Source organism: Centropristis striata, chromosome 21 (genome assembly GCF_030273125.1).
Source record: "Centropristis striata isolate RG_2023a ecotype Rhode Island chromosome 21, C.striata_1.0, whole genome shotgun sequence".
Classification (NCBI taxonomy): Eukaryota; Metazoa; Chordata; class Actinopteri; order Perciformes; family Serranidae; genus Centropristis; species Centropristis striata.
This window is the reverse complement of record NC_081537.1, coordinates 12,658,376-12,686,313: the sequence shown is the minus strand read 5'-3', so window position 1 is coordinate 12,686,313 and position 27,938 is coordinate 12,658,376. Positions and strand designations below refer to the sequence as shown.

At 38.5% G+C, this 27,938-nt stretch overlaps 1 protein-coding gene across 1 annotated transcript; it reads left to right on the top strand.

Moving 5' to 3' along the window:
- The first annotated feature begins 10,376 nt into the window (after positions 1 to 10,376).
- On the top strand, positions 10,377 to 27,905 carry LOC131959965 (integrin alpha-M-like). Its single transcript, XM_059325177.1, has 30 exons — positions 10,377 to 10,505; positions 12,789 to 12,891; positions 13,039 to 13,139; positions 15,335 to 15,405; positions 15,513 to 15,627; positions 16,328 to 16,452; positions 16,789 to 16,931; positions 17,687 to 17,837; positions 17,918 to 18,068; positions 18,232 to 18,305; positions 18,479 to 18,602; positions 19,527 to 19,663; positions 19,762 to 19,908; positions 20,029 to 20,241; positions 20,326 to 20,459; positions 20,616 to 20,755; positions 21,537 to 21,697; positions 21,780 to 21,905; positions 22,755 to 22,828; positions 24,851 to 24,992; positions 25,097 to 25,195; positions 25,275 to 25,354; positions 25,434 to 25,520; positions 25,629 to 25,698; positions 25,795 to 25,893; positions 26,018 to 26,101; positions 26,239 to 26,349; positions 26,512 to 26,625; positions 26,708 to 26,818; positions 27,011 to 27,905. The coding sequence occupies exons 1-30, from the start codon at positions 10,469 to 10,471 to the stop codon at positions 27,098 to 27,100; spliced, it is 3,414 nt and encodes a 1,137-aa protein (XP_059181160.1). The 5' UTR covers positions 10,377 to 10,468; the 3' UTR covers positions 27,101 to 27,905.
- Positions 27,906 to 27,938: the final 33 nt, after the last annotated feature.

Below are 27,938 nucleotides of genomic sequence, written 5' to 3'. Positions count from 1 at the left end.
ACATATTGAACTGTAAAACTGCTGAAATTAAAACTAGTATTCAGAATTTATGCAAAGAGACACTTATTTTATGTTTTTTGTCAAAATTGATTTTTTTTTGCCTAAATCATATACTCATAACGCTGGCCACCTATGGTAAAATCGCCTACATCCTCAGTTGATCAGATCATGTGATTTTACCCCTTTAGATAATGGCCTATGTCAAGTGTGCGACTTAAGCAGATTTATTATGCCGAAGTCAAAATAAAATGTGACTTAGGCAATTTTTTGAACATGCCTTTGTGACTTAAGCAAGATATGGTAGCACTTTATTTTGAAGGTTAGGGTTAGGGTTAGGGTTAGGGTTATAAGAGTGACATGAGTGTGTCATAAATGTCATTAATGACACTTTGAAGTAACATTACTTAGAACTTACTAGAAATCAGTACATCTTTGTTTCTCCTGCATCTAATAACAACCCCCCTGTTCGTAAGGTAATGATTAGACCTTTTTTTATTGCTTCATGTTTAAAAAGAGCTTAAAGTTTGACCCATATTCTGTTGTTTCACCTCTCAGATTGAGGCATTAGTAGAAGTGTATTCTGAACCAGACTTTACCAAAGAGATTGTTGGAGGATCTCTGGGAGGGTTGGCTCTACTGGCGCTACTCACTGCTGCCTTATACAAGGTGAGACACTGAACATGCACTGTGTCAGGTTATTATACAGCTTTATAAGGCAATGAAGCCATTTTGAGATGTGGTATTGGGGCCCTGAGGCCACGGTGGCCTTGATGCCTCGCCCGCACTGCCCAAGTTGGTTTTGCAGTTTTCTAGTCTGCCTCTTTCCTGTCAACACAGCTTTGACACCTGCGTCCTTTGAGAAAAAAAAGCGTCTTTTGATGACATTCATCATTAGTGGTGGGTTTGATTCAAGCCTGGCATGAACCGCTCGGATGGGCTATAATGACAGTTCGACATGAATCGGCCAAGCAAGGAGACTTCATCAAACGCACTCTAATCTGTCCTGCCATAGTCTCATCTGCTGCGCTAACGTCACATTTTAAGGTGCTGAAAGTATTTTTTTCATGATGCATAATATCGTCACACTTAAAATAATCGCCTAAGTCATTTTTTTGTCAAAATTGTTTTTTTTTGCCTAAATCATATACTCATAACGCTGGCCATCTATGGTAAAATCGCCTACATCCTCAGTTGATCAGATCATGTGATTTTACCCCTTTAGATAATGGCCTATGTCAAGTGTGTGACTTGAGCTGATTTATTATGCCTAAGTCAAAATAAAATGTGACTTAGGCAATTTTTGAACATGCCTTTGTGACTTAAGCAAGATATGATAGCACTTTATTTTGAAGGTGTCTACATAAGAGTGACATGAGTGTGTCATAAATGTCATTAATGACACTTTGAAGTAACATTACTTGTCATGTTTCTGGCTTGTGTCACTCTTATGTAGACACCTTCAAAATAAAGTGTTACCATATCTTGCTTAAGTCACAAAGGCATGTTCAATAATTTGCCTAAGTCATTTATTTCTCTTACGTTACATAATTTACACAAAGTGTTATTACAGTGCCAATAGCCATCCTTTGATACATCCTTTTTGAGTGAAATGATCATTGAATGTCATATGTTACACTTTTGGTGAAGTTTTTTGTGTTTCCTGCAAAACTTGAAAAAATGAGTTAGGCGATTATTTTAACAGGGTGACGATATAAAGTTATTTGGCGTTGTGTTGCCGTTGCCTCAGCAGAATGTCTGTCACCCGTCAGTCACTCAAACCCCGACCACCTCTCCGTCGGCCTCCAAGACGCGTGCATTCACACACTTACACCCCACCTGCCTGCTGGAGACTCCCAGGCTGCTGATGCCGCCACTGGGGGGCAGTATAGGGACGTGAACAGTGAACCAGATGACTTGTCTTTCTTGTCTTCACTCTCACAGGATGGAGCTGGCATTACAGAGTTGCAGCAGGCTGATCCTGACATCAGCAGAGTATTGGACTGGATTGGGACAAATGGTTCTCGGCCTCCCCGGGACCAGATGAGAGGTCAGCCTCGGGGGCTGCGTAAATTGTGGACAGAATTTCCTCGTATCTCTGTCGTAAACAAACTTCTCTGTCGGACTGTGAACTCTCCCACCATGGAGGGTGCTTTATGTCAGGTGGTCGTGCCCTCCTCGCTGGTCCCAGAGGTCCCATTGCAGCACATTTCTCAGCGGACAGATTATGGGAAAAAGCGAGGCAGACCTATTACTGACCCTTCATGTTCAGAGACATTCAGCAGTGGTGTGAGCAGTGAATCCCCTGTCAAACCCGCAGGGCTCTGGTGCCTAAGCATAGAGCACCAAGGGGGGGTTTTCAAGCAAGCCGACCATTTCAGAGAGTCACAACTGACTTTCTCGAACTACCAATGACTTCTAAAGGTAACAGATATGTGCTGGTAGTTGAAGACTACTTCACCAAATTTGTGAATCTGTATGCCCTTCATAACCAGACCGCCCAGTCAGTGGCTCAGCGCTTGTTGGACGACTATGTGCTGCTACATGGCATTCAAGAGGCGCTTCACATCGACCAGGGCCGTCAATTTGAGTCTGAGATTGTGCAGAGACTATGTCAGCTTTTGGGGATTAGAAAAACCCGCACGGCCCCTTACAATCCCAAATCAGATGGCATGGTTGAACGTTTCAATCGGACTCTTATTAATCAACTGGCCAAGGCTTTGCTTTCCTCTGGTGGAGAATGGGATGATTACCTGAAATCTGTGGCTTTTGCCTACAACACATCTCTTCATGCCAGCACCAACTACACTTCATACTACCTGGTTGATGGACGCGAAGCCCGGGTCCCTGTGGATGTTTTGGTGCCATCGCAGCAGGGGCACTGGAGAGTCTTTTCTTCTCAGGGGGACTTTGTGTCCACTTTGGTGGAGAAACTAAAGACTGCTTTCGGTGGTGCTAGGCGGTCCAGCACCTGTGCCAGGGAGGAACAGAAACTGTATCATGATGGAACGGCTCGTCACAGACCGTATGCTGTGGGGGACCTGGTCTGGCTCCTTGATCCAACAGAGGACCGGATGAAACTGGTGCCTCACTGGAAGGACCCGTACAGGGTCTTGACTGTGTTGGGCTCACGGGGGGACCCTGGTCTCACATATCGTATTGGCTATTGTTAGAAAAATTGCATGAGTAAACCTTGAAAATTTAATTATCTGACACCAACAGGAAAATACCTCACCAATTATTTCTGCGCAGTCTTTGATGGGGAAAGGATGAGCTGGAGACGTCCGTGTTCTCAGTTTAACATAGTTTTATTACAATACGTCAAGAAATGTGAATTACAGAGCTCTGGGATTCACTTTAGGAATCAGTTTAACCGTCCCTGATACACACAGACAGGTTTCAGGTCATGAAGTCTGAAAACCTCGTCTCTACTCCTGCAAAAAAACCCAGTTTTTCACTAACATAGTTTAATTATCTCAATGAAGGTAGATTTCTTCAAGGAAGTCCAGCCTTCCCCCTCCACTGATTCGCCAGTCTTCTTTCATACCGTCACACGTCAGGCCACCTGGGCACTACAATCACTGCTGCCCAGGACAAGGCCTTGTGACCTGCTAACAAACTTGTTATGACAAACATACTGCCTTGTTATGACCTACAGAAATATAACAAGAGCCCAACTATTCTTCAATATCTACATGTTCTTTTAAAGTTTAAAAATATAAGACAGACAATACTATTTTTTGTGATTATAGAATCTTAATTAGTTTAAGCAAATGGAATATATGTAATTAAAGTAATCATAGTTTTCTACATCAATATTAACACACAAACACAGTCAATGTATCAAAATCATATTACCTGATTAATATAAATGCACAGAGATAGACATTATCAAGGTTTAGTGAATTACGCATGCATAGTGACCTGTGATGACTGTTGGGAGAAAAATCACAAAGAGGAAAAAGAGAGGAAGACAGTAACATTTCATTTTCAACAAGTATAATATTCAAATTATTCTAACACTATCCTTTGGACTAGACAGACCAGAGCAGATTGTTCACTACAATGGTTGAAGCCGTACACACTGCCACTGCCTCCCGCTTCTTTCAGCAGCTCTTCATCTCCTCCGGTCCCCTCACAGCTGGATGATGGACTGGTACGTGGGGACTGGGTGGCTGAGGAACCGCTCGTTGCCGGCGGTGTAGGGACAGATCCTGCTACGTGCTCCAGTGGGCCTCCACCACAGCTGTTTCGGTTTGGGAGAGCTTTGAGGCAGCCTCTTCATTTCAAGGACTTTGTTTCTTATCAGTGACTGTCATGTTTTCGATGTGAGCATGGTGGGTCGGTTAATCTGGTACAGAGTCAGTGATGTGTTTTTTATTTTTTTGTTGGTTCTCATGCTTGTTGTTTTCTGCTTCACAAGCTACTTGTTTATAAGTATGTGCAGTATTTTCCTGTTACTTATTGAGAGTTTGGATATGCATGTGATTTGTGTTGATCTGTGATGTAATGTTGTTCATGCTGTGAAACGAGGACGTTTCTTTTCGGAGGAGGGGAGGTATGTACAGGCCAGCTGACAGTCTTGCCTGGGCCCAGGACGAGATTATCTTAGATGTGCCCCCCCGCGCCCAGATCTCTCCTTTTCTCTTGTTGTTCCTCTCCTCTCCTCTCCTCTTTCTTTATAAGCCATGACTAAATGTGCAGCTATTTACCCTGCAGATTATGAGTGTATATTTTGAAATAAGGGGCTAATTCCCATCTTTCAAGTATAATATCCCTGATTTACAAAAAGATTTTTTGCAGATAGCCTATTTGTGCAATGAGCTTTATGTATCTATTTTATTCTTTAAAATAAATTAAATATGAATTAAAATATTGCAAGCAAAAACATTCTCTCCTGTTCCTCTCCTCACATCTCTCTTTGACAAGAGACAATAATGGTTAAGATTAACAAACTACACATGCGCTGTTGCTAAATACACTCTTCATATGTATTGGAATTCTGACACTAGCAGGAAAATAACTGACTAAATAAATAAACTATAAATGCATCACTCTCTCTGTCACCTGACAGCTGCTGGATCTCTCCCCTCTCTGTCTCATCCTCTCTGACGGAGCTACCAGACTTTGTTTCTGTCAAAGATAACGTGTTGTGTCAGGCTTTCATACAAGCTAATGGACGTTAACATTAGAGCGAGCTTGTTAGGTTACGTTACAAGGCTGTAAACATTGGCTGCGCTGTTTCTTACCTTGCTCTACGTTCACTTTACTAGTCCCAGCTTCACCGTCACCACCTTTTTTTTTTTAATATTTGTTCATAAAATAAGGCCTCCATTTTCTTCTTCTCGTCTTCTCTTTTCTTTCCGTTTCTGAGCACCGGACTTGTGTTTACCGGACGGCAACATCAAAGTTTGATCAGTGGCCAAACCATTTTTGTGTTGGGGGGGGGGGGGGGGGGGGTTCTTGACCACTAGTTCAAGGACAATTAGGAAGAAAATAAATAAAAAGCTTTTAACTCAAATACATATTACATTTTTTTTCCACAAATAGGCCTATTTCATTTTATTTTTTTAATCATTCCATAATTTAATGAGGGCCCAGTTCTGGGCCCCCCCCTACCCTGGGCCCGGGACAGCAGACCCGTTTGTCCCCCCCCTATCGGCGGGCGTGGGTATGTAACCTAGTTTTGTTATGGTAGCTCTTAGTCAAGCTTTGTCAGATATTATTCATTACACAAGTGTTTTATTGTGAAGGATAGACCGGAAGTAGTGTGTTGTTGGTCTGGTGGAGTCTTGACTGTTGTTGTGAGAGCAAGCTGTGAAGAGGAATAAAAGTGAGACTTCTCCTGTTGAAGACAGCTATTTATGTCCGTTTATTATTTTATTATCCATCTAGTATGTGTTAACAGAATCGACCACAGAATTTACAAGAAGACTGTCAAAATAAGATGCCTAAAATAACATATGCAAGAACCCTAATTCTCCTCTAAAATATATATTTTTTTAAATATGCAATGATTAAGATCAGTGTATATGATGTAATAGTGGCATTAGCATGTGCGAGACGCCACCAAATTTAGGCTTTTAGGGCAAAAATTTCTGACAAAAGAAATCCTGAAACACTGGTTCTAAAGGCTTGACAGACTGGACAGATGAGAAATTGCCCAGCATCCTATGTTCAGGATAATGAAAGGAGGAGAGATGTTTTTGGGTCCTTCAATGAGTCAGCTTCAAGTCAGTAAATTTCTTTGGCTGCACTGGGAATTTCATGTATAAACTTCTTTTTATTTATGTTAGTAAATTGGTTGTTGTTTACACTACAGTTCATCTAAAAATGTTTAAATAAAACATATTTTGGTTAAGGCATGGAGTGGAAAAAAACTTAAAATCATTGTTTTATTTTATGGCCTTGGTGCCCTCAAAAAATTGACAACACAAAAGCCCCTAAAATGCCACTAAAATGACAAAATTCCAGGCCTGCTTCTACGTGATTAAAAATGCTTTTCATTTGTCTTATTAATATAAGTTCTACTTTTGAGTCATCATCACAGTTTATGTAGAAAGACAGCAGAGGTAAAAACAACATATTGAACTAGAAAATTTCCTCTGGGGAAATTTTGAAAGGGCCACGGGGGCTACTGCCGGTGTGTGTACACTATGATGAGATTCTTCAGAGATTTCAAACAATTAATACTAGTAATGTTATGATACTATATAATATACAAGGAGCACACCTACAACAAGCATTCCTCTTCAAATATTTATTTATACAGCAACCTATGCCCTTTAACCTCAAAATGTGTGTGTGAGTGAAACATTTGTATCTGGAGGAGTGTGCGCGCTTACGCGAGCATATGTGTGTGTGTGCGTGCGTGTATCTTTAACTGTTATTACATTAAATGACCAGTGTGTGTGTACGTGCGTGTATCTTAAACTGTTATTACATTAAATGACCAGTGTGTGTGTGTGTGTGTGCGTGTATCTTTAACTGATATTACATTAAATGACCAGTGTGTGTGTGCGTGCGTGTATCTTTAACTGTTATTACATTAAATGACCAGTGTGTGTGTGCGTGTATCTTTAACTGTTATTACATTAAATGACCAGTGTGTGTGTGTGTGTGTGCGTGCGTGTATCTGTAACTGTAATCACATCAAAGCATCAAAGCGTTGGGGTCGACCAATCAGAGCAGAGCAATCAACAGAATAAACAGCTGTGGAATCTTCTGGCACAGTGAAAGCAGCCAGAGGTGGGCAGAGTGAAATTTCTGGCCTCGAACAGAAAGCATTTTTGGCAAAACCATAATACCTATCATTGATCCGACTTCACTTTGAGCGTCCTGAGTTCTTCCTGAACGTCTACATATGTTTTTTTTTTAAGAAAAATGAAAAAATAGCTTTGTTAGAGCGATCTAAAAAAACTTTAAAATCTCACTTTTTCCGAAATCTTCCTGCGTTTTTAATATGGGAGCCAATGAGGCTGTTGGTGGTGTTGGTGGATCATCTCTGCGTCTTACGCCCAAACTATAACTCTGACAGCTTTACCAGAGGATTGTGAGTGAGAAGACAAATTTTCCTACGTTTCTATGTATAAATTATTTCTGTAGAGTGGAATTTGCGGCCTGGAGCGCAGTTTTAAAATTTATTTTTTGACAGTTTTACCTCTCCCTCTACACTCTGAGCGATGACATCACACACTCTGACATGAACATTCCGTGCAATACACACCCATTATAATCTCAGAATTTCTCCAAAAATGATCATGGTCATTGAACAGGGATTGATAAAAAACTGTATGACCTATCGAAACGCAAATTAATACACCAATACACAAGACTTGTGTCTACTGTTTAAAGTTTAAATGGAGTCTCTAGGTGAAATTATGCCGGAGAAGTAGACGTCTGAAAATCTTCAATTAATGTTCTTTTTAGCTCATTTTCTTTCGGCCGTCCCATTCATTTCAATGCAAAATTTTGGGCAGTTTTAAAAAATTCAAAATTCGTAATCCGTAGAGAAAAGTAATAGCACACTGATCCCGATCAAACCGCACATTTTGATATATAATTTGTCCTGCAACTCGAAAAGTAATAGCACACCGATCCCGATCAAACCGCACGTTTTGATATAAAATTTGTCCTGCAACTCGAAAAGTAATAGCACACCGATCCCGATCAAACCGCACGTTTTGATATATAATTTGTCCTGCAACTCGAGTCCTGCAACTCAAAGAGTTGCAGGACTCGAGTTGTAGCGGAACGAAATTGCGTCCGGAAGTAGCCTGGGTATACCCAGACTGCCTTGCGCGCTCGAATTTGATTTCGAACCTCCAGGCGGTCTGGAAACGAGGCGATTATCTTAGCCCTGTTTTAGGGATCCAATCACAGAGCGGGGAGGGACGGTGAGACGATGACGCGTACTACTCGGCACTTGGAAGCTTTCCTGATCCAACATGGCTGCTGCGGACGCGAAACTCTCTTTAGCTGTAGATGGTGTTTTAAATAGTTTAGAGCGAAAGTTGAAAGGCGAAAGGTCTCTCGGCAGCTCCGCTGTCCCCCGGCTCGTAACGAGATCACCGGTAGCGGGGCTATTAGCGCCGCACGGGCGGTTTCTGCGGCTCGTTGCGCCGAGCCGGTGAGACCGTCGGTCACCGCCGGTGATCTCGCTCCGAATCGGGGGACAGCGAAGCCCCCAGAGACCCGCAGCAGCTTGTTTATTGCCCATAAAATCAGTGGATGTGTGTGGCTGAATGACATGAGGGGGAATAAAGCGTGAAAATAAATAATCTTGCAGAAAGCGAGAACTGGAGAAGCAAAGCAGCAGCAACACTCTCTCACAGACACACACACAACAAACATCCATCTCTGTTGCTCTACTACGTCATCTGGTATAACTGATCTGATTGGCTAAGAGCTACCTACAGACGCTTTGATAGACATTCTAAGCGTCCAATAAACGGCTCTGGAGGATCGTAAACCACACCTCCTCTACGGAGAAAAGCATTGTAGGTGTCCAGACCTAATCTCCAATGAGATTTGGTCTGGTGTTAGCCAGGCTAGTCCGGAAGAGGAATAAGAAGAAATCCACAGTATAACACCAGTGCTCAGTGAGATTGCCCCGAGGCCCTAATAAATAACACAAAAGTTGTCCTTCATTGAACTGGATTCATGGAGACACATTTGGAAAAAGACATTTACCTGTACAATTTATTTAAAGAATAAGATAAAACTAAAACACCTTTTGTTGTTATAAAAATATACACTTCTTTGGAAGTGCCCGACAAGTGACCTGAGTATTTTAAGCATTTACAGAAGGAAGAGTGTTGGGGCAAGAGTGTTGAAAGCTTAGTGCAATAATTAACCCCAAGAGGCTTAAGAATTAAATTCTACTTTGAGATTGGTTTGACACATGGTGAGATTCTACAGTTATTGAGCACAATGGATGATATATTTTTTTATCAGTATACGTACTCTGAGAAGGTTTTTGAAACTTGACACTCCTATGAGCTGTCGACTGTGGCTCAAATGCGCAGGGCCCTTTTACAAAAAGCAGTATGGAAGAGAGATGCTACATAGATAATCAATAATGTTACCACGGAAAGGTGTAGGGTAAAAAAAAATCCACCCACCCAATAATCCATCCCAGCTGGTAATAATACAACTATTGTTTTGGGAAAATATGTTTTTATGTAACTTACATGGATATTTTAGACATAAAATATTTAATAACTACACTATTAAAGCTTGTAGTAGTACTAAAATCCCCTCACACATTAATGAGCTCCTCTGGATTACACCAAAACAATTATTTGGGGAGAATCTGCCTTTATGTAATTTTTTGTGACTATTTGAGACATTAAATATGTAATAACGACAGTCTTGAAGGATGCAGTATCACTTAAATTCCCTAACAATTCCCATGATCGGTTTTCTTGCTGCTCTGTTAAATATGAAGTGATGAAAACATGTTCAAGATTTGATGAAAACACTTTTTATGTGTCTGAATAAAATCACAGAATATGAGGTTCCTTTTTTTCAGCAAGGAAGTTAGCACCACACGAGCTGTAGCTAGTGGCATTATCTTAATCATTATTAATTAACTTGTATCTAAATTATTGTCAGTATCCACTAAACCACTCTGGTCTTAAATATAACATGTTGAATTAGAAGTGTTTGGGTATGAGTCTTTATCTTTGCGTGAGTGAGAAGATCAAAATTAAGCAATACCTATTTGTGCAATTATGTAGTGTGCTCATATAAAACAGAAAATGTTGAAACACCTCCTACGTAAGAGTTCCTCTAACTCTGACTTAGCTCCACGCAGTCACCTTTTAAGTTCTGCATTTTGCTTTTGACATTCCCCTCCTTGACAGTTTCTGTGGTAGAAAAAGTCACTAGGCCGTCTGAAAGCAGAAATAAATGTCTATGAGCTCAGAGAATACATCAGGCTTGTAGTATTTTCCATGGGAGCATCACAATGGGCCGGATAATTACTACAGCAATATTCTTGTCAGGTAAGACAAGTTTTTATCTTTTGATTTTGTTTTTTTAAAAAACATATTTGTGCCAGTAGTGAAACTAGGCTCCTCTTATTTTATTTATGACATTTTATTACTGAGTTGTCTTCCTGTAGCATGCTTAACGTGTAAAATATCATGAATTATTATTTGTGTTATTTAAAAGCCACCAGGGCTAAAAGATTAATATGCAATAAAATATGTAGAAAAACAGTGAAGATCATCAATTCTACATTTGTATTTAATCCTCTTGTCGAGATGAGTAGCTGAGTCAGCTCCCTCCTCTATTTTTTTTTTCATTTTAATATAGAAAATGATTTGGTTAGTTGGGAACATTAGGGCTTTAGGACTGTTTTTACTGTTTTCAATTGTGTCTTGCTGTTTCTAATGTGTATGTAAAGCACTTTGAATTACCGTGTGTTGAATTGTGCTATACAAATAAACTTGCCTTGCCTTGCCTTGCCTTTGCACGATTACAGTTCAACTCCAAGTATTGTCCAAAAAAAAGATAATTTGTGTGGTAATGAGTGTGTAAAAATGTTAACATTAAGTCTAATTAAAGATCATGTTTTGACTCATCATGCCATATGCCATATTTGATGATTGGAGACATCTGTTAAAATTCAGAAAACCACAAAAGTGGGCATGGCCATTACTGTATATGACATATGGGCCCCAGCTGTTACCATTGTGGCAGCCACATAACCTCCAGCTAATCCAGAAATGGGTTAGGGTTAGATGACAGCACCCGCCTGTCCACATCCCCAGTCATGCATAACTTTATAAAAGTATAGTTGTGTAGAGTGTAGAGTGTAGTTGTATAACAATTTACCCCTGTAAAGTTGTTTTGAAGGGGAAAATTAACTATAGAGACTGAAATCTGTTGTTTGTACCAGGCTGTAAATATTTATTTCTGCTATAAAGTTGGGCATATTAACATGGGGGTCTATGGGAATAAACTTGTTTCTGGAACAAGCCTCAAGGGGTCATTCAAGGAACTGCAGCTTTTGCCACTTTTGAACTGGTTTGAATTTTTTAACACCTCGAGCTTGCCTAATATATAAATGTTGTTTGGGGTTTGATAGTGGTGACACACAACTATCTGGACCAACATTTTACACCCTGAGCGGGTGGTGACGGAAGTGACAGACTTCCTGCAACCACTTGATTAATATCTATTTAGTGGATGACGATCAAGACTACAACACAACAGAAATGGATATCAGGAAATAACTAATTTCTGTGACTGTCTCTCTGAAGGCAGATATCCTGCAGTGACTAAGTAAGACTGTACAGGACTGGTCACACACAAAAAGCAAAACCTTAGTGTCTCAGTGATTAAATCAGTATGTGGTTATTTTTCTGTTGATACCATGACAGAAGAACTGTTGTCATGCTATGATGAGACCAAAATTAATTAATATCCACCACAGCAGTGTCTGTCAACAGATTAATTAGTGGACTTTTTAACCTTGAATCGTTTCACAGAATTTCTTGTAACCATGCAGAAATATTTCGTCAGATAGTCAAGGTGTGTGTATCACGTAGACCATTTTTAGGAAGCCTCAAGTTATGACCAAAGAAGGTAATAAAAAAGGAAGGCATTTTTGTGCAACAAAAATCAGTTGATGTCAGGAAATCGCACGTAAAAGGCAAATGAAGAAGGAAGACTTCCTATGTGTTGCCATTTAAAACACAATAAGTCATCAGTATTTCAGGATTAAAAGAGTCTTGTTTCTGTTATTAAAGAATAGAAGAAATGTTAGAGAGAATCAGAACGGAAAGTCAAATCAAAAAGATTCAGATAACTGGCTCAAAAATGTTATCTTGAATAAATAATGAATATCTTAAAATAAAATAATAGCCAAAGTTATTTTGTTCAAGTTTTTCTGGTGAGAGGTGTTCAGCATCATGGGGAGATGATTTAGGAAAAAAAAAAATTCTGACTTAGATCTTAAAATTTGTGAAAATAGCTTAGGCCGTTATTTCAGGAAGATGTTTATAAGAATGAAGATAGAACTTTTTTGTGCAGAATTAAAACAAAACCTGATGTGAGCACTCCCTAGTGGTTTTATCAGAAAAGACACCGTGGCAGACATCAGTTCACACTAATACACTACGCAAAAAGTCCAAAAAAGTTGGGAAAATATAGTGAAAACAGAACACAATCATTTGAAAATTCCTTTGCGAGTTATATTCTATTGATCCATTTCATGGCAAAGTGATTGCATATCCAACACATGTGGCTTTAAATAAAGTTGTTCCTTCTTCTCTCCTCAGTGTTAACAGCTGCACTTTGTTTTAATATCGATCCCGTGGCTTGGAAAACCCTGACTAACCCTGCTGAAGGTTTTGGATACCAGGTGGTGCAGAGACGATTAGAGTAAGTCAAAGCATGGATGTTGGCTCATAGACTAATAGAGTGTGCGTGTGTGTGTGTGTGCGTTGTTCTAATGAGGAAACAAACATGAAGTGGGATTCATTTAGCTACACTGCTCTTTCACATGTTTGTCTGGTTGTGTTTCCTCAGCCTGCTGGTTAGTGCTCCTCTAGCACAGCATTCACAAGGAAGAAAGGGGCAAATATTTAGATGCTCTACCAACGGACGCTGCAGAGATGTTTCAGTTCCACGTAAGCAACCTCTCCTTTTCAAACACTCATTAAAAATGATAAATCTGAACTTGTGTTTAAAAAAAAAGGTATTTTAAAAGCAAGGAATCTGATTACTTGCAATTATTAAGGAAATACAAGCATTAGGGGACTGGGTATTAATTCTGAAGAGCAGTTTTTCAACAGATGGGATCAAGATGTGGACAGAATAATTCTAGGAAAGATATTCTGCCAACAGATTAACTTCCTTTTGTTGTTGCATATTTTATGACTAAAAAAATTAATAACTTGCTATAGTGGAATTTTTTTTAATGCTGCAGTTCGTAAAGTATATATAGTGGAGGACCGGAAGTGACCTGCAGACGCAATGGTCGGAGGGCACTCGAGCTCTTACTAATTATCCTTCAATTTTGATATTTAGTCAGGTTGCGCATTTGATAAACCTGTTTATTGAATTGGCAAAGTTGTAGAGGATGTCGGGAGACAGAAAAACGGGCAGTTCGCTTACCAAAACCCCTTCAGATGGAAACGGTGAAGGGGCTGGTGGTGAGAGTGGATTACGGGGATCGCGACCGGCAGAGAGGGAGGGGACGCAATCGCTTTCCTACAAGACATGCTGCCAAAGTGGATCCCCTTTGAGATTCAAATGGAGCCTGCCCATAGGAAGAACATTATGTCAGGCAATAAACCATTTGAATCAACATCATGGTCCTCAAAGGGAGTGTACAATCCATGTATGGTATGGTGGTATGGTAAGGTATGCTTAGCTTCCAGACATTAGCTGTGTGCCAATGTCAAGGAAGGATGCTCAAACGGCTGGATTTGAAGGATACTACGTCATCGACATCCGCCGAAGGACTGTCCCAATGTCGAGGATCCTCCAGAGGACAGAGTCCTTCTTCTGCCCAAATTCCAAGGATGCATGTGTGTATCCTCTGTGTGCTGACTTCAAACACTCACACAGAAAGAGCGACCCCTGGCCAAGGCATGGTCCAGAGACTTGGCTGTTGAAAAGGAGGACATAAATTGGGAAAAGGTCTGGGGGAACATATTGCACACGTCCAAAAACCCAACCATCAGTTGATTCATTATAAGCTGTATCAGAAGGCCTATCTGACACCACTTTTGAGATTCCGTATGCATAAGTTATATAGTATCAGTAGTTATATAAGTTATCATCCAGCCCAGACTGTGACCTGTGCTCCCTGAACACGCCAGGAACATTTAAGCATATGGTATGGGACTGTCCAGAGGTTTACGACTTTTGGAGGAAGGTAACAGTGATTTTATCTAATGTAACTGATAAGCCTGTACCTCTGGAGCCGACTCGACTTTTAATCAGTGATGATTCACATTTGGGGCTGAATGAGAAACAACGTAAGGTTTGGTTGGCTGGCCTGACGGCTGCCAGAAAACTGATAGTACAACGCTGGCTACCTACTCACAAACTGTACGCTAAAAAATGGCTGGGACACTTTCAGGATGTGGTCATGTTAGAACTGTCTACAGCACGGGTGAACAAAGCATATTGAAGTACAAAGCGTGTTTTTCTCCTCGCAGGCTACAATATTGCTCTAGGGAGCAGAGGTGTAGGATACAAAATAGCTTGCGAGTGAGTAATATTTGATGATATTCAAATATAAATATGATTTCATTCATTTAATTTATTTACCTTTATAGTAATCCCCCTGTTTAATAAATATTCTATTTATAGTTTTTTCTTTTATTCATTTTGATTATGTTTTCAATGTATTTATACATTTTCCTTTTTTATATTTCAAATGTATTTCAAATGTATTTATTGATTTTACAGTTTATTTATTCATTAATCTATTTCTTTATTATTTCACCATTTGCATCCCCTGCACCATTTATTTCACCAAACTTGTGCATTACTGTAAATCTGTTTTATATATTTCTTTATGAAGTCCTTTCCTTTCTAAGCTATTAGTAGATTGACGTCTTAATAAAAATAAATGAAACAGAAAATTGAATAGAAAAGTTAATAAATATAAAAATGTTTACAAAAATAAATAAATAAATAAATACATACATAAGGTAAATAAACCAGTTCTTAATACCTATATTTATTGTTGGTACGTTTAATAGCATATTATTTTATTTTTCAGGTTGTTTATTTATTTTTTAATTTGGCACCTTCTGGCCTCCCTACTGAAAACTGTGTTTTTAACAACTGATGAATGTTTTTAATGCAGTGCCAGAGTATGCAGCGAACATGTCTCTTGGTATGACGATGGCAAGTGATCCTACTACACTTAACACTGTGGTGAGCTGATAAACTGCAAATATTCACAATTTAAAATTTAATGTAAAAAAAAAAAAATAGCAGAAAAGATTGCCCAGGACTACTGACCAGGACTTAACTCTTTACAGGCATGTGGCCCAACCATCCCAAAGGACTGCAGAAGTATCACCATGTACAGTGGTATGTGCATGGAGATAGACAGTTCTGACAGAGTGACAGGTCCTGTCCCTTCTTCTAAAAAAGGTAAATATCGAATAATTACCATAATCATTCAACACAATTAACATAGCGTGCATATTGTCGTAACTTAACTCAATAAAGCATGCTCTGACAACACAGACATGGACATTAAGAATAGAGATATCACCATTTACAACTTCCATTTTTATAAACCAGTCAGTCCATGTTTCTTATTGTCTACAGAAAGAAACAAAACTAACAACCTTATGTGAAATGAGTGTATGTATGGCTGCAAACATGGAGGTGATACATTCACAGGAAGGAAGGCTGTCTCTTTGTCTGCTGACAGAAACTGTAAAATCTTCACAAATGTGCTATAAATGTACATCTCAGAACGTTCTCCTTTAGATGTTTTCATTGTCTCCTTCTAGCAGAATGATGGAGGCTGAGCAAAAAGCCAGTTTTCTGCATCACCGATTCTAATGAACCTCACATTTAAATATTTGGCCACAATCGTATTCGTAAAGATTTGAAAGACGCAGAAATGTTTAGTTAATATCTAGAAAACTAGAGTGGTTACAGCTTTGCAGGACTCTAAGGAACTCTAAGGCAAAGGCTTTGGGTTCAGGTTAGGTTCAGGTTTATGTAGTCCTTATTGTCAATGTATTGAAAAGTCCAGAACTTACATTGTTTTGCTGCCTTTATGTGATGTGTATTGTGTGAAAATAACTGAATTATAAGTTACTTGACATCTCTTTCACAGAGTGCCAATCAGCAGACATTGCATTTCTGTTGGATGGTTCCGGTAGTGTATCCCCACTGGATTTTCTAACAATGAAGACCTTTATGAAAAATCTGATCCGCTCACTCCTGCCAGTAGATGCAAAGGTAATGCTGTTTTAACCATTAGTCGACTATCATTTTGATCTTTAGTCAATAACTCATTCTGCATTACTTATTTCTAAGATACTTATGAGCACATATCTGGTCAACACAAGATTTAAAGTGATGCTTTTGCATGATTATTTGTGCAGAAACTCAGTTTAACAAATCTGAAGATTAAATGAACTAATCCACTGGTCAAAGAAATCATATGAGCATTGGTCAGCTAAGAATTCCTCTGGTTGAGTCAGTTTGACTGTATAGCACAGACTGTGTAAGAGTGAATGTTACATTAAGAGACTGTTGAATTTGACTCCATTTTTTTAACTCCTATTTTTGCAGTTTGCTATTGCCCAGTACGCCTTCGATCCCAAAGTCCATTATTACTTTAATAATTTTCCCTCTGGATCTTGGGAGACTGCAGTTGATAACATTGGGCAACTCAAGGGCGGAACGTACACAGCCGAAGCCATCAAATATGTGGTGTAAGTGTTGTCATCATGTTGCCCTCCTGTCTGCACAAGACATTTCATTTAAGTTTTACACATGAAAATGTATAAACTTTTTTTCTGCTTTCAGTCCGAAGATAATTCATCGAGCAAATTTTGAAGTGTAGAAAACTTTTTAGTTTGTTTTAGCTTCCCTTTGATGAAATTTCAGTTGAGATCAAAACTGCCTTCTTCTTTTTGCAGTATAAAATATAAACTAGTTAAAAAAAACACAATGTTAGCCACCGTTGGTAAAGATACTAATATAGTGTTGGTGGCGGAGTAATGATAAGGAAACTCAAGTGCATCATCAAGTGATGATTTTAGACTCGCCCAAAAAAACCTGATCACAGAAATGGAGAAAAACACTTTGATGGTCTCACTCCAAAATTCTGTCATATATAGTTGTAAGTCTTTTTTTTTTATTTTTTTTTACGTATTTTCAGCTATTATATTGTGCCTTGTTAAATGTGTTTTCATACAAATATCTGACTTTACTTTACTTGGACTTTAACTAACACTCCTACTTCATTTTACCAGAGTGATGCTGTAGTTATGGCATAACCATGAACCCTCAAGGGAAAATAAAAAGTCCCTAGTTTAGCTACAACAGTTAGATTAACCCAATGATCTGCAGATGCGCCTGTAATCCCAGTTGACATCACTGTCTATAAGAGGCTTTCGTGGGCTCAGATAAGATGCTGGTATCATATGAAACTCCTGTGAAATCCATTGCATCTTTCTTTTGACAGGCAAAATGTTTTCACATCATCAAGAGGTTCCAGGTCAAATATGAAGAAGGTCTTGATAGTCATTACCGATGGAGCATCCAGTGACCGGGAGGAATTGAGCTCTGCAGCAAACTTAGCTGAGAGGGAAAAGATTGTTCGATTCGCTATCGGAGTAAGTTCCCTGTGACTTGAAGCTGCTAATAACTCTGTTGTGCAGGACAACACCTCAAACACTTGTGTTTATTATCCTAGGTGGGGGACGCGTTTAATAATCAGAATGCAAAAAATGAACTGGACACGATTGCATCTGATCCCAAAGCTAACCAAGTGTTTCGGGTGCAGAACTTTCAGGCTCTTGAAAGAATAAGGGAGAATTTGCAGGCCAAAATCTTCTCTATTGAAGGTATAGTTGTCTATCGTTTATAAAATAAATGATTTTGTATAAAGTTCTACCCGCACACAATTTCAGGCTAAACATGAACGCTTCCTTTGTAATTCAGCTCTATGAAAGCATTAACTTAAATGCAGCCATTGCATTGCTTAGATTATTTTTGTTGCCGTTACAGGATCACAAACAAGTGGAGAGTCGCTGAAAATGGAAATGGCTCAAGAGGGATTCAGTGCAGTATATGTGCCAGGGGTAAAAAACAAAAAAACACAACCGACATTCACTAGACAATGCAGACATACATTAAACACGTCTTTGTTTATGGAAAGTACATATACAGAATAAACACTTTTATTGATTAATAAACTAGTTTTGTGGAAATGTGTATCAGACATCTGTTTAAAAGACTTCTGTTTAAATTGAAGGGAATTCAGATGGGTATTGTTGGTGCTAATGTGTGGAAGGGAGGCTACCTGCAATACCAAATGAGGCCAAATGCGCAGAAGACGGGCTCCTATGAGCCTGACATAGAGTCTGACAGTTATGCAGGTAAGGATGTCAACACAAATGTAAACATGCATCATGTCTTTGCACTGCTCCACTGCATATACTCACTCTGAATTTTACTCATGATTTGTGATAATATAGAAATATCTCATTTTAAAGGTAAAGTGAGCATAGAAACCATAATGTTTTTACAAATGTCTTAAAGGAAGATGAATATGAAGACTCTTCAGTGTCAAAACTTGAATATTGTGAAGAAATATGAGATATTTTTTAATTTAAAGGGGAACTATTACACTAACCATCAAGTTCATGGTTGTATTTGGTTGTATTTCTTCTATAAAATGTTTACATGCTTTAATTATATATATTAAGAGACTTATTTTTTTCACTTATATACTATACTTCATGTACTATTCACCCTCAAATGCTCCATGATAGCACCTGTCTCTTTAAGACCACCTTCTGAAAAAGCCTAGTCCGCTCTGATTGGTCAGCATGCATTTCTGGAACATTTGCACATTTGCGTCTGTCATTACAGTCAGGGGAATGAAAAAATTGGATATTCTAACATAATCCAAAATTGTAGAAAAATCGGCAACCAAGTTAACAGGTTTCCCTTATGTTGGCATTTAGGTTCAAATTATTTATGTATTTATAGTTAACTTGCCCTTTCATAACAACCATTTAGTTACTTATAATAAAATTCACCCGGTTACATAATATTAACGTTTAAAGTTATGCATAACAAACTTTAGCCACGTGATATGAACCTCCAATATTATAACATTGCATAGTATATGAAAGACAGGTCTTATTAAACTGAGGGATCATTTTTGGAGGATTATTTTTATTCTGAAATATGTAATGTTTTGTGTTTTTTTTCTGCAGAGGCGATGTTAATAACTAACAAGAATCTGCATAAATAGAGCAGCTGGCTAGACTTTTAACTGACTGCTTTAATTCTAGGATACTCCATGGCAGTTGCGAATACGAGGCAAGGCATGTTGACAATTGTTGGTGCTCCAAGATATAAACACAGAGGAGCTGTGATGGTAGTTTCCCAACACCAGCATCGGAAAACGATTGATCCCGATCCATGGCAGGTACGTGCTTACTATTATGAAGGTCCTAAAAGTCAACGTGAAGCATAATTAAAATAAAAAATGTCCTGTTTTTTTATTGATCACTTGTTGTTCAACAGTCTCAGAGCGGTGAATATTTTGGGGCTGTTGTTTGTGCGATGGACGTGAATGATGACAGCTACACTGACATAATCCTCATATCTGCCCCAATGTTCGTGGACTCTGATAGAGAGGGAAGAGTTTATGCTTGCAGCTTAACTGGTTTGGTAAATTACATTATTATCTGCTTTCATTAAATTAATGTATTCATGTATGTATTAATGTATTTTTTTTTAAGGGCCATGCAAACACTGACTCTCATCCTTTTCTTTTTTTATTCTCACCAGAATGTCGAGTGCCACTTAGATATTTCTCCATTAATATTGAAAGGGGATGCCTATGACAAAGCAAGGTTTGGGTCTTCTCTTGCTGTGCTGCCCGACCTTAACACAGATCGTCTCAAAGACTTGGCGGTTGGAGCCCCTTTGGAAAATGACGGGCAAGGCAGCATCTACATATTCCTCGGTGAAGGAGCAAGAATTAGTTCAGCATATTCACAGGTGAGCAAGATCGAATTTAGATTCAACAGATCTGAATCTATACATTTTTCAAATTGATGAATTAAAATATTTCCATTTTGATAGAGAATTGCTGGCTCTGAAGTCCAGCCAGGACTGAAGTTTTTTGGCATATCAATCAGTCAGACATCTTTTGACCAAAGTATGGACAGTCTGCCTGACCTGGCGGTGGGTTCGAAGGGTACAGTTGTTTTACTCCGGTAAGTCCAACCTGCAACAGTAATTCAGTGTCTTTTTGCTAATTCAGGACAGAACTCTTCACTGAATGTCACTGGATGTACCAGTTTATATTTCTGCTAGTTTACTGATAGCAAAGCCTAAACGTATCCAAATGTCCCTGCTCTGTCCATTTCCAGATCAAAGCCTATCGTAATGGTAGAAGCTACAGTGGTGTTCAGCCCAAACCAAATCCCTACCAGCTCAGACTGCTCATCAGCATTGGAATTCCATGCTGACATCTGCTTTATCATGACCAGAAACTCTTCAGTGAACAACGGTACATTATTTTCCACTGTCCATGTATTTAAGGCTAAAGCTTTATAATGAGGGTACAAAGCATATACTTAAAGAAACATTATGTGGAATTGTTTTTTTATAGATCACTTCCACACTGCTGTTGTTGTATTAATAGCTTTACACATCCATTTCTGTGTGATTATACGATCAAAAACCAGTTGACATCTTTGCTTACACAGCCGAACATCAAGTGCAGCAACACAAGACATAGCGAGCCAGCTAATATAAGTTACGAGTCCAGCAGCAAGAAGGCCAGCTCAGCTTCTGCCTGCAGGCTTTCATTTTGCAAAGCTTAAGTTCAGGCACAACACAGATGACGCTAATTGTTGATCTGTTGAATGTGAACTAGTCACATGAAGTCATAGAGATAATTTGTTGATGGTGACCAACAGGGAATCAAGACAAATCCTGCATTTTCTCCTGCATTATTTTATGCATTAAATCATCATGAGTCATGCTTTAGTGAACCACTGTTTAACTATATGTTTGCACCCTTATCATAAACCCATTTAAATACTACATACTTGTATATTGCCATGATTATGCAGTATTCACATTCTCAGAATGCTACACAAATAAGAAAATGGGTATTGCTTTAGTTTCTGAAAATTTTAACTTTAACAAGCTCTACAGTTGTCATCAAAAATTATGAAATAAGATGTGTGTGTGTGTGTGTGTGTGTGTGTGTGTGTGTTAGTGTGTGTGTGTGTGTGTGTGTGTGTACATGAGTAACCTCTTAATAATACTCTAATATGTTTAAGTTCAAGCAAGGGTTACATATAATTTAACGCTGGACGCCACCCGCAAAGTGCCAAACAACCGAGCTTACGTGACTACGAAACAACAACGAGAGATTCCTGGAGCAGTTGATCTTGACTTTGCACGACGACCTAAGTGCCAACAAGTGGTTTTCAATGTTGAGGTGAGTTGCGAGACATACACAATGTTAAATGTTGTACATTCTGCAACTTGAAAAACACAGCAACAGTGCCCTTTTCTTGCAGGCTTGCACAGATGATGCTCTCAATGCACTTTCCAATGAACTCAGATTCTCCTTTGACGGTTTGCCTTGGGACCAAAATCTGCGTCCGAGTCTAGCGCTCCAGGCAAAGACATCAACTTTTCATCCTGTAAGTAATCTTAAAAAACTTGTTAATATAGCAATTCTAGCTTCACTTTTGATGCATAACAAACCATTCCATGCCAGCTACCATATGAAGATCTCTGCAGCATGCCATGCCTCATAAACACTTTTTTAATATAATTTAATTGTGAGAGACTTTCAACTGTGAAGCCAGTAAGCTGCCAACATTAAAAATAAATAAACAAACAGACACATAAATGACTTGATGAATTAATTATTAGTCCATTAAACATACAAGAAATAAAATAATATTATTGGTAAAATGTAACATAAATTTAAATTTTGTTTATTCATTCACCTTTATATTAATCCCCCCATTTATTTGCTACAATTTTTAGTTTTCTATTTTATTCATTATTTTGTAATTTATTCATTCATTTTTGCAGTATTTTGTTATTTACTATAATTGTTTTTAATTTTTAATTTTAAAATGTATTATTTCATTCATTTTATTTATTCTTTCTTTATTGTTTATTTTTGTATTACTTTGCCTTTGCATTTCCCCCATATACTGTATTTTTTATTCGTATAATATTATAATAATCTTTAGAATATAATCTTTAGAATATATATATATATATATATATATATATATATAGAATATAGAACATGCAACGCTAAATAAATAAAGGAACAAACTAAAACAGAAATATTTAGTTTTTGTTACATTTTAAGAACAAATTACACCCTACATTTATTTATTTTTAATTATTTGTGGTACCTTTAATGGAATATTTTTTTATTTTTTTATTTTGGCAGCATCCGTCCTCCATATTTATCTGTCATGTGTACTGGTTCTGAACAAACATGGTTTATGTCTTTCTCTCTTTCATAGTTAGGGTTCCAGATCAACTGTGGCATGGACAACAAATGTGTAGATAACCTGAAAGTGGATTTCAACTTTACCAGGTGAATAAAATTTTAAGCCTAATTTTGGTGTGTGCTCACCAAGTGGCAACCTCCGGGTCTGAGCATGGAGGCAAACCATGAAGTGCCTTACTGGGGATTTCCACCGGACGCGTTACAGCAGCAGCACATCTCCACAGCGTTTTGCTGCGTCTGTCAATTCACACTGGGCGCGTTACAGCAGCAGCACGTCAGCTTAGCGAGCCGGCCGTATACACGCAAGATAACGAGATCACGAGATCACGCGATAATCCTGACCATACGGGAGACCGCAAGATCCCTTGATAAACTTTAAACTCTATTTATACAGTCTATGGATAAACTGTGTGTATAAAGTAAACAACAAAAACCAACTTACTTTGCTTCTCTGAGGTGAAAGATATGTTGATCTGACCATCTATCCTTATAAAAACAATATGTTATGTCATAAATGATTGTATGATGTTCCACTTCAACAATCTGTCTCTTGTCGTCCGTGTCGCCGATCCCCTGAGACCCTTTGATTGATTGATTGCTGATCTGGTGCCCCGGTCATAACATAATGTTGATGTGAAGTAGTTTTAGGCTGCATGAACTGCGTATTGTGTTTTATTTTGAAAGGGGCGGAAGTGTTTTACGCTGATTCTGAGTCGGACTTCCTGTCTGGTGCGATCTGCTCTGTTGAGATTCACACGATTTGGCAGCGTCTCGCGGAGAAATAGAAGTCCTACCTATTTCTCGCGTAGAGACGCTGACGCGACGCTGCAGTAACGTTACGCTACGCGCCCGGTGGAAATGCTCTCATTGATTAGAGTGTTACCTATTTGCAACGTCATACGCGTCGCTGACGTGACGCTGCAGTAACGCGCCCGGTGGAAATCAGGCTTTAAGCTGCATTCGACCGAAAATTCCAGCAGGGGGTGCTGACGAAGATTGCAGAAGCATTTGGGTCCTTCATTTTAATACAAAATGAGAAAACTTAGCGCTTGATTTATTACCTCAGAATTTTTTTTAGGACAACACTATGGTCTCAATCACTAGTAAAAAATCTTCTTCAAGACAATATAATTGTAATTGTGTAAATACTGGTCCCATTTAGAAGAAAATAGAAGAAAAAGAATTGTACGATTCAGGGCGTGGCTACCTTTAATTCACAGGTCACTAACAAGGCGAGTCTTAACCAGGAGAGAGGAAAAGTAATGTGTATCCACGGCACTGTCTCAATAAAAAAAACTAAAAAAAACAACGTTAAACGGTTTTGTCTCTACTGAGCCCATAAAGGGACACGGTAGTCAAACCAGCTGCCCCTATATATGCAGTGTGCCCGTACTGTGATATTCATGGTAAATTCATTGAAACTGCACAGAGTTTGCTGACATGAAGGATAAACACTTCACTGTCATTAATTCTCACTTTTTTCAGTATAAAACGCTTACCTGCAGAGAGGAGATGAAGTATTAACTTTACATGAACACACCACGTGAAATAATGAAATTGCGTCGCGCTTAAAATGTATTTGTTGTGTCGACGTGCAGTTTTCAGTTTTCAGAATAAAGTGTTACACAACCAAGCCCAAATACCAGATAAATAATGAAATAAGACTAATTGCATGATATTCACAGAACTGTTTACATTGGAATTTTTATTCTGTTCATTTTTTCAGGTAAGTTACGCACATTTTGTTTTCGATTTTTGCTAGGAAAAATTAACATCCCAGTTAATGCTAACATGAATTAGCAGCGACATCACTCAGTCAGGCTGCCGGTGTATATGGCGTGTAGTCAGTGGCGACAGATCCCTCTCGCTCCTCCACAGACCAAATATGGTCTGCTCCTCATTTCCGAAAACAAGATGGCAACACAAGTAAAGCAAGATGGCAACAAGCATAATGGCAAACTCGATGCCGGGCAACAGGCAGTCCACATCCAATGGGTGAAGTCACAGTGATTACGTCCATTATTTGTATATAGTCTAAGGTGCTCACATGTCCAAAACCATGGACTTTTTTCTCAACCTTCACTTTTCTCTTTTCCCATAATCCGTCAGTTCCTCAGAGGTCAAAGTGGGCATTGATGAACTGTTGGATGTCACCGTCTCAATGGAGAACAGCGAGGAAGACTCCTACAACAGCAAGGTCATTCTCACATACCCAGCCGGACTCTCCTACAGGAAGTTTACCATCCTGCAGGTAAGGCTTCCAGGTCAAGTTCACTTCATCTCTGCTGAGCTGCTTTCTCAGGTCACACTTTTTAAAATAACTTACTACTTTTTGTGTATGTAATTGTTGTAAAGGGAAGGATCGAGTGCAACTCCTTGGACAGTGAAGACGGCTTATCGCGAGGAAAGACAGATTGCAGTGTTGACAAGCCTATATTCAAGAGCAACGCAAAGGTTTGTTTTTTAGGACAAAATGATCTTTTCTCACTGCTACAGACAAAATACGATCTAATCTCTCTCCATGTCATTTTAGGTTTTGTTCATTGTCTCCTATGGGATTAAAACTAATAGTCAACTGGACAAAAGCATCTTTATCACTGCAATTGCTACCAGGTACTGCTCAGGCTCCTGCATTATAAAATTTGCAATATTCCTATTTTCATTTTCATGAGTAATTTCACTTCTCCTTCAGTGACAATCCGGAGCACTCCAACTCAAGCCAACTCTACAAAATCAAAGAGATTGATGTCAAGTACAGCATTTTTGCTACAATTGAAAGGTTTGTGTCGCTCAATATGAAACAAAATAAATTATTTAAAAAGTGATCATACTTTGAAGCTATTTTATTACCTATAATATTACTCAAATGTTTGTTATGTCTGTTTAGTACCCTCAGCTACAGCAATTTCACTTTTGGAAAGAATGATTTGCAGAAACCAGTCCAACAATCAGTTGTGGTAAAACATCTTATCATATACTCTTCAGACTTCACTTTCATGCTCATTACGTCAGTTTATTAACTATCACTCTTTTCTATTCAACCCTTCTGTTAGCTTACAAATGACAACAGAGCACTAAATTTCACTGTGGTGATAATGGTGCCAATGAAGCTCGGTGACAAAGACATCTGGAGCGATTCGAGCAGTTTTGAGGTAATGTGGGAACCTCAAAAATGTCTCAAATATTGCAGCTTTCATGCAGCTACAGCCTGGCTGCTGTTCAACAGCGACCACATCTGGTTCTCTGTTAAACTGACGTGAATCGGCTCCATTTCAGATTCCGGATTGCCAAAGAGACGGAGAAGACAAAAAGCCTAAAGTCACTGATTTTGTTGCTGAGATACAGAAAAATAAGTTAGTGGTAAGTATACTGCTACCACCAATCAGAAAGGGCTACACATATACTCATAGAACTGGAGTTCTATCTATGTAACATTTTTTTTATCTGGCTTTTTATCTGGACTAATGATCTTTTTGCCTTCTTTGAATGACCAACAGGACTGCTCTGTAGCCTGGTGCGCAGTGTTCAAGTGCAGCAGGTTCATGGAAAGACTGGAGCGGAAAGAGTACAAGATCTCTGCCAACATTAGTTCTAGATGGATAGAGCAGGTAACTGATGTGCATGTATAATTTTGAAGAATGTTTTATCCGCATTTTAAATGCTGCATTTGACAGATTACAACTGCTCCTGGCTGTATTAAAGTATCTACATGAATATTTATTCTCTACTGACATTAACAATATTAAATCACATCCCTTTTCCTCAAACAGATCAGACTTCAATCTGCCAAATTCCTCTTGACCAGCACAGCCAGTCTGGAGTACAACAGAAATCAGTACATCTTTGTTTCTTCTGCATCTAATAACAACCCTCCTGTTCGTAAGGTAATGATTACACCTTTTTTTATTTCTTCGTGTTTGAAAAGAGTTTAAAGTTTGACCTATATTCTGTTGTTTCACCTCTCAGATTGAGGCATTAGTAGAAGTGTATTCTGAACCAGACTTTACCAAAGAGATTGTTGGAGGATCTCTGGGAGGGTTGGCTCTACTGGCGCTACTCACTGCCGCCTTGTACAAGGTGAGAGACTGAACATGCACTGTGTCAGGTTATTATGCAGCTTTATAGGGCAATGAAGCCATTTTGAGATGTGGTAATTGGGGCAAAAATTTTATTTTTGTATTTATATTTACAGATATTTAAGATTTGTTTTTTTCCTTTATTTATGATGCATGTTTTTATATAACTTTCTTTGTTATTTTTTCCTCTCAGGCTGGATTTTTCAAGAGTAAATACAAGGACATGATGAACGAAGAAGCAGCGGATCCAGGGGCTGAAGGAGACGCTCCCCCACCAGAATAACAATAGTGGATGTCACACAGACACGGGCTATCTCAAGATTCAATACATTGGCCAGCTGATAGCAGAAGAACGTTATTATTATTATACTTGTACTTATTTAGCTTTTTAGGAATTCAAATGTTTTGTATTGTAGAAATATTTGCACCACAACAGTGAAATCAGACTCGCTCATTCAGTCACTTTTGCTGATTCCAAAGAATTTTACCTCTTCAGGCCCGTAACATGATTCTCATAAATAATGTGATCAGGGAAAAATCACTCAGTTTGAACTGCTAACATCCCACACATGCACCGTGTGATAAAATATTGCAAGTAGAGAGCGGTGGAGAATGAATGTGATTTTGGACAAACCCTATGTAATGTAATGTAACAGGGAGTTTTTACAAAATTATGTATATATTTTTTAATCTACAGGAAATAGCTAATTTTTGGTCTACAATGAAACATTTTTGCAATGAAACATAACATGTCTGCAACGATGCATGTTAATTTTCCGAATTTGTTGTATGATGAAAACAAAATTATTTCATCACATGAATTCTGGTTATTATCACATATTTAACTGTAAAAATGCTGAAATTCAAACTAGTATTCAGAATTTATGCAAAGAGACGTTTATTGTATGCTTCATAGATATGATTTATTATGTACATGATTAAAAATGCTTTTCATTTGTCTTATTAATACAAGATCTACTTTTGAGTCATCATCACAGTTTATGTAGAAAGACAGCAGAGGTATAAGCAACATATTGAATAAATAACACAAAAGTTGTCCTTCATTTAACTGGATTCATGGAGACACATTTGGAAAAAGACTTTTACCTGTACAATTTATT

Excerpts from the sequence above, each read along its gene's own strand:
- LOC131959965 (XM_059325177.1), top strand. The coding sequence starts at position 10,469 with ATGGGCCGGATAATTACTACAGCAATATTCTTGTCAG. Across the intron at positions 18,069-18,231 it reads CAAAATCTTCTCTATTGAAG|GATCACAAACAAGTGGAGAG; the intron begins GTATAGTTGTCT and ends TTGCCGTTACAG. Across the intron at positions 26,102-26,238 it reads TACAGAAAAATAAGTTAGTG|GACTGCTCTGTAGCCTGGTG; the intron begins GTAAGTATACTG and ends AATGACCAACAG.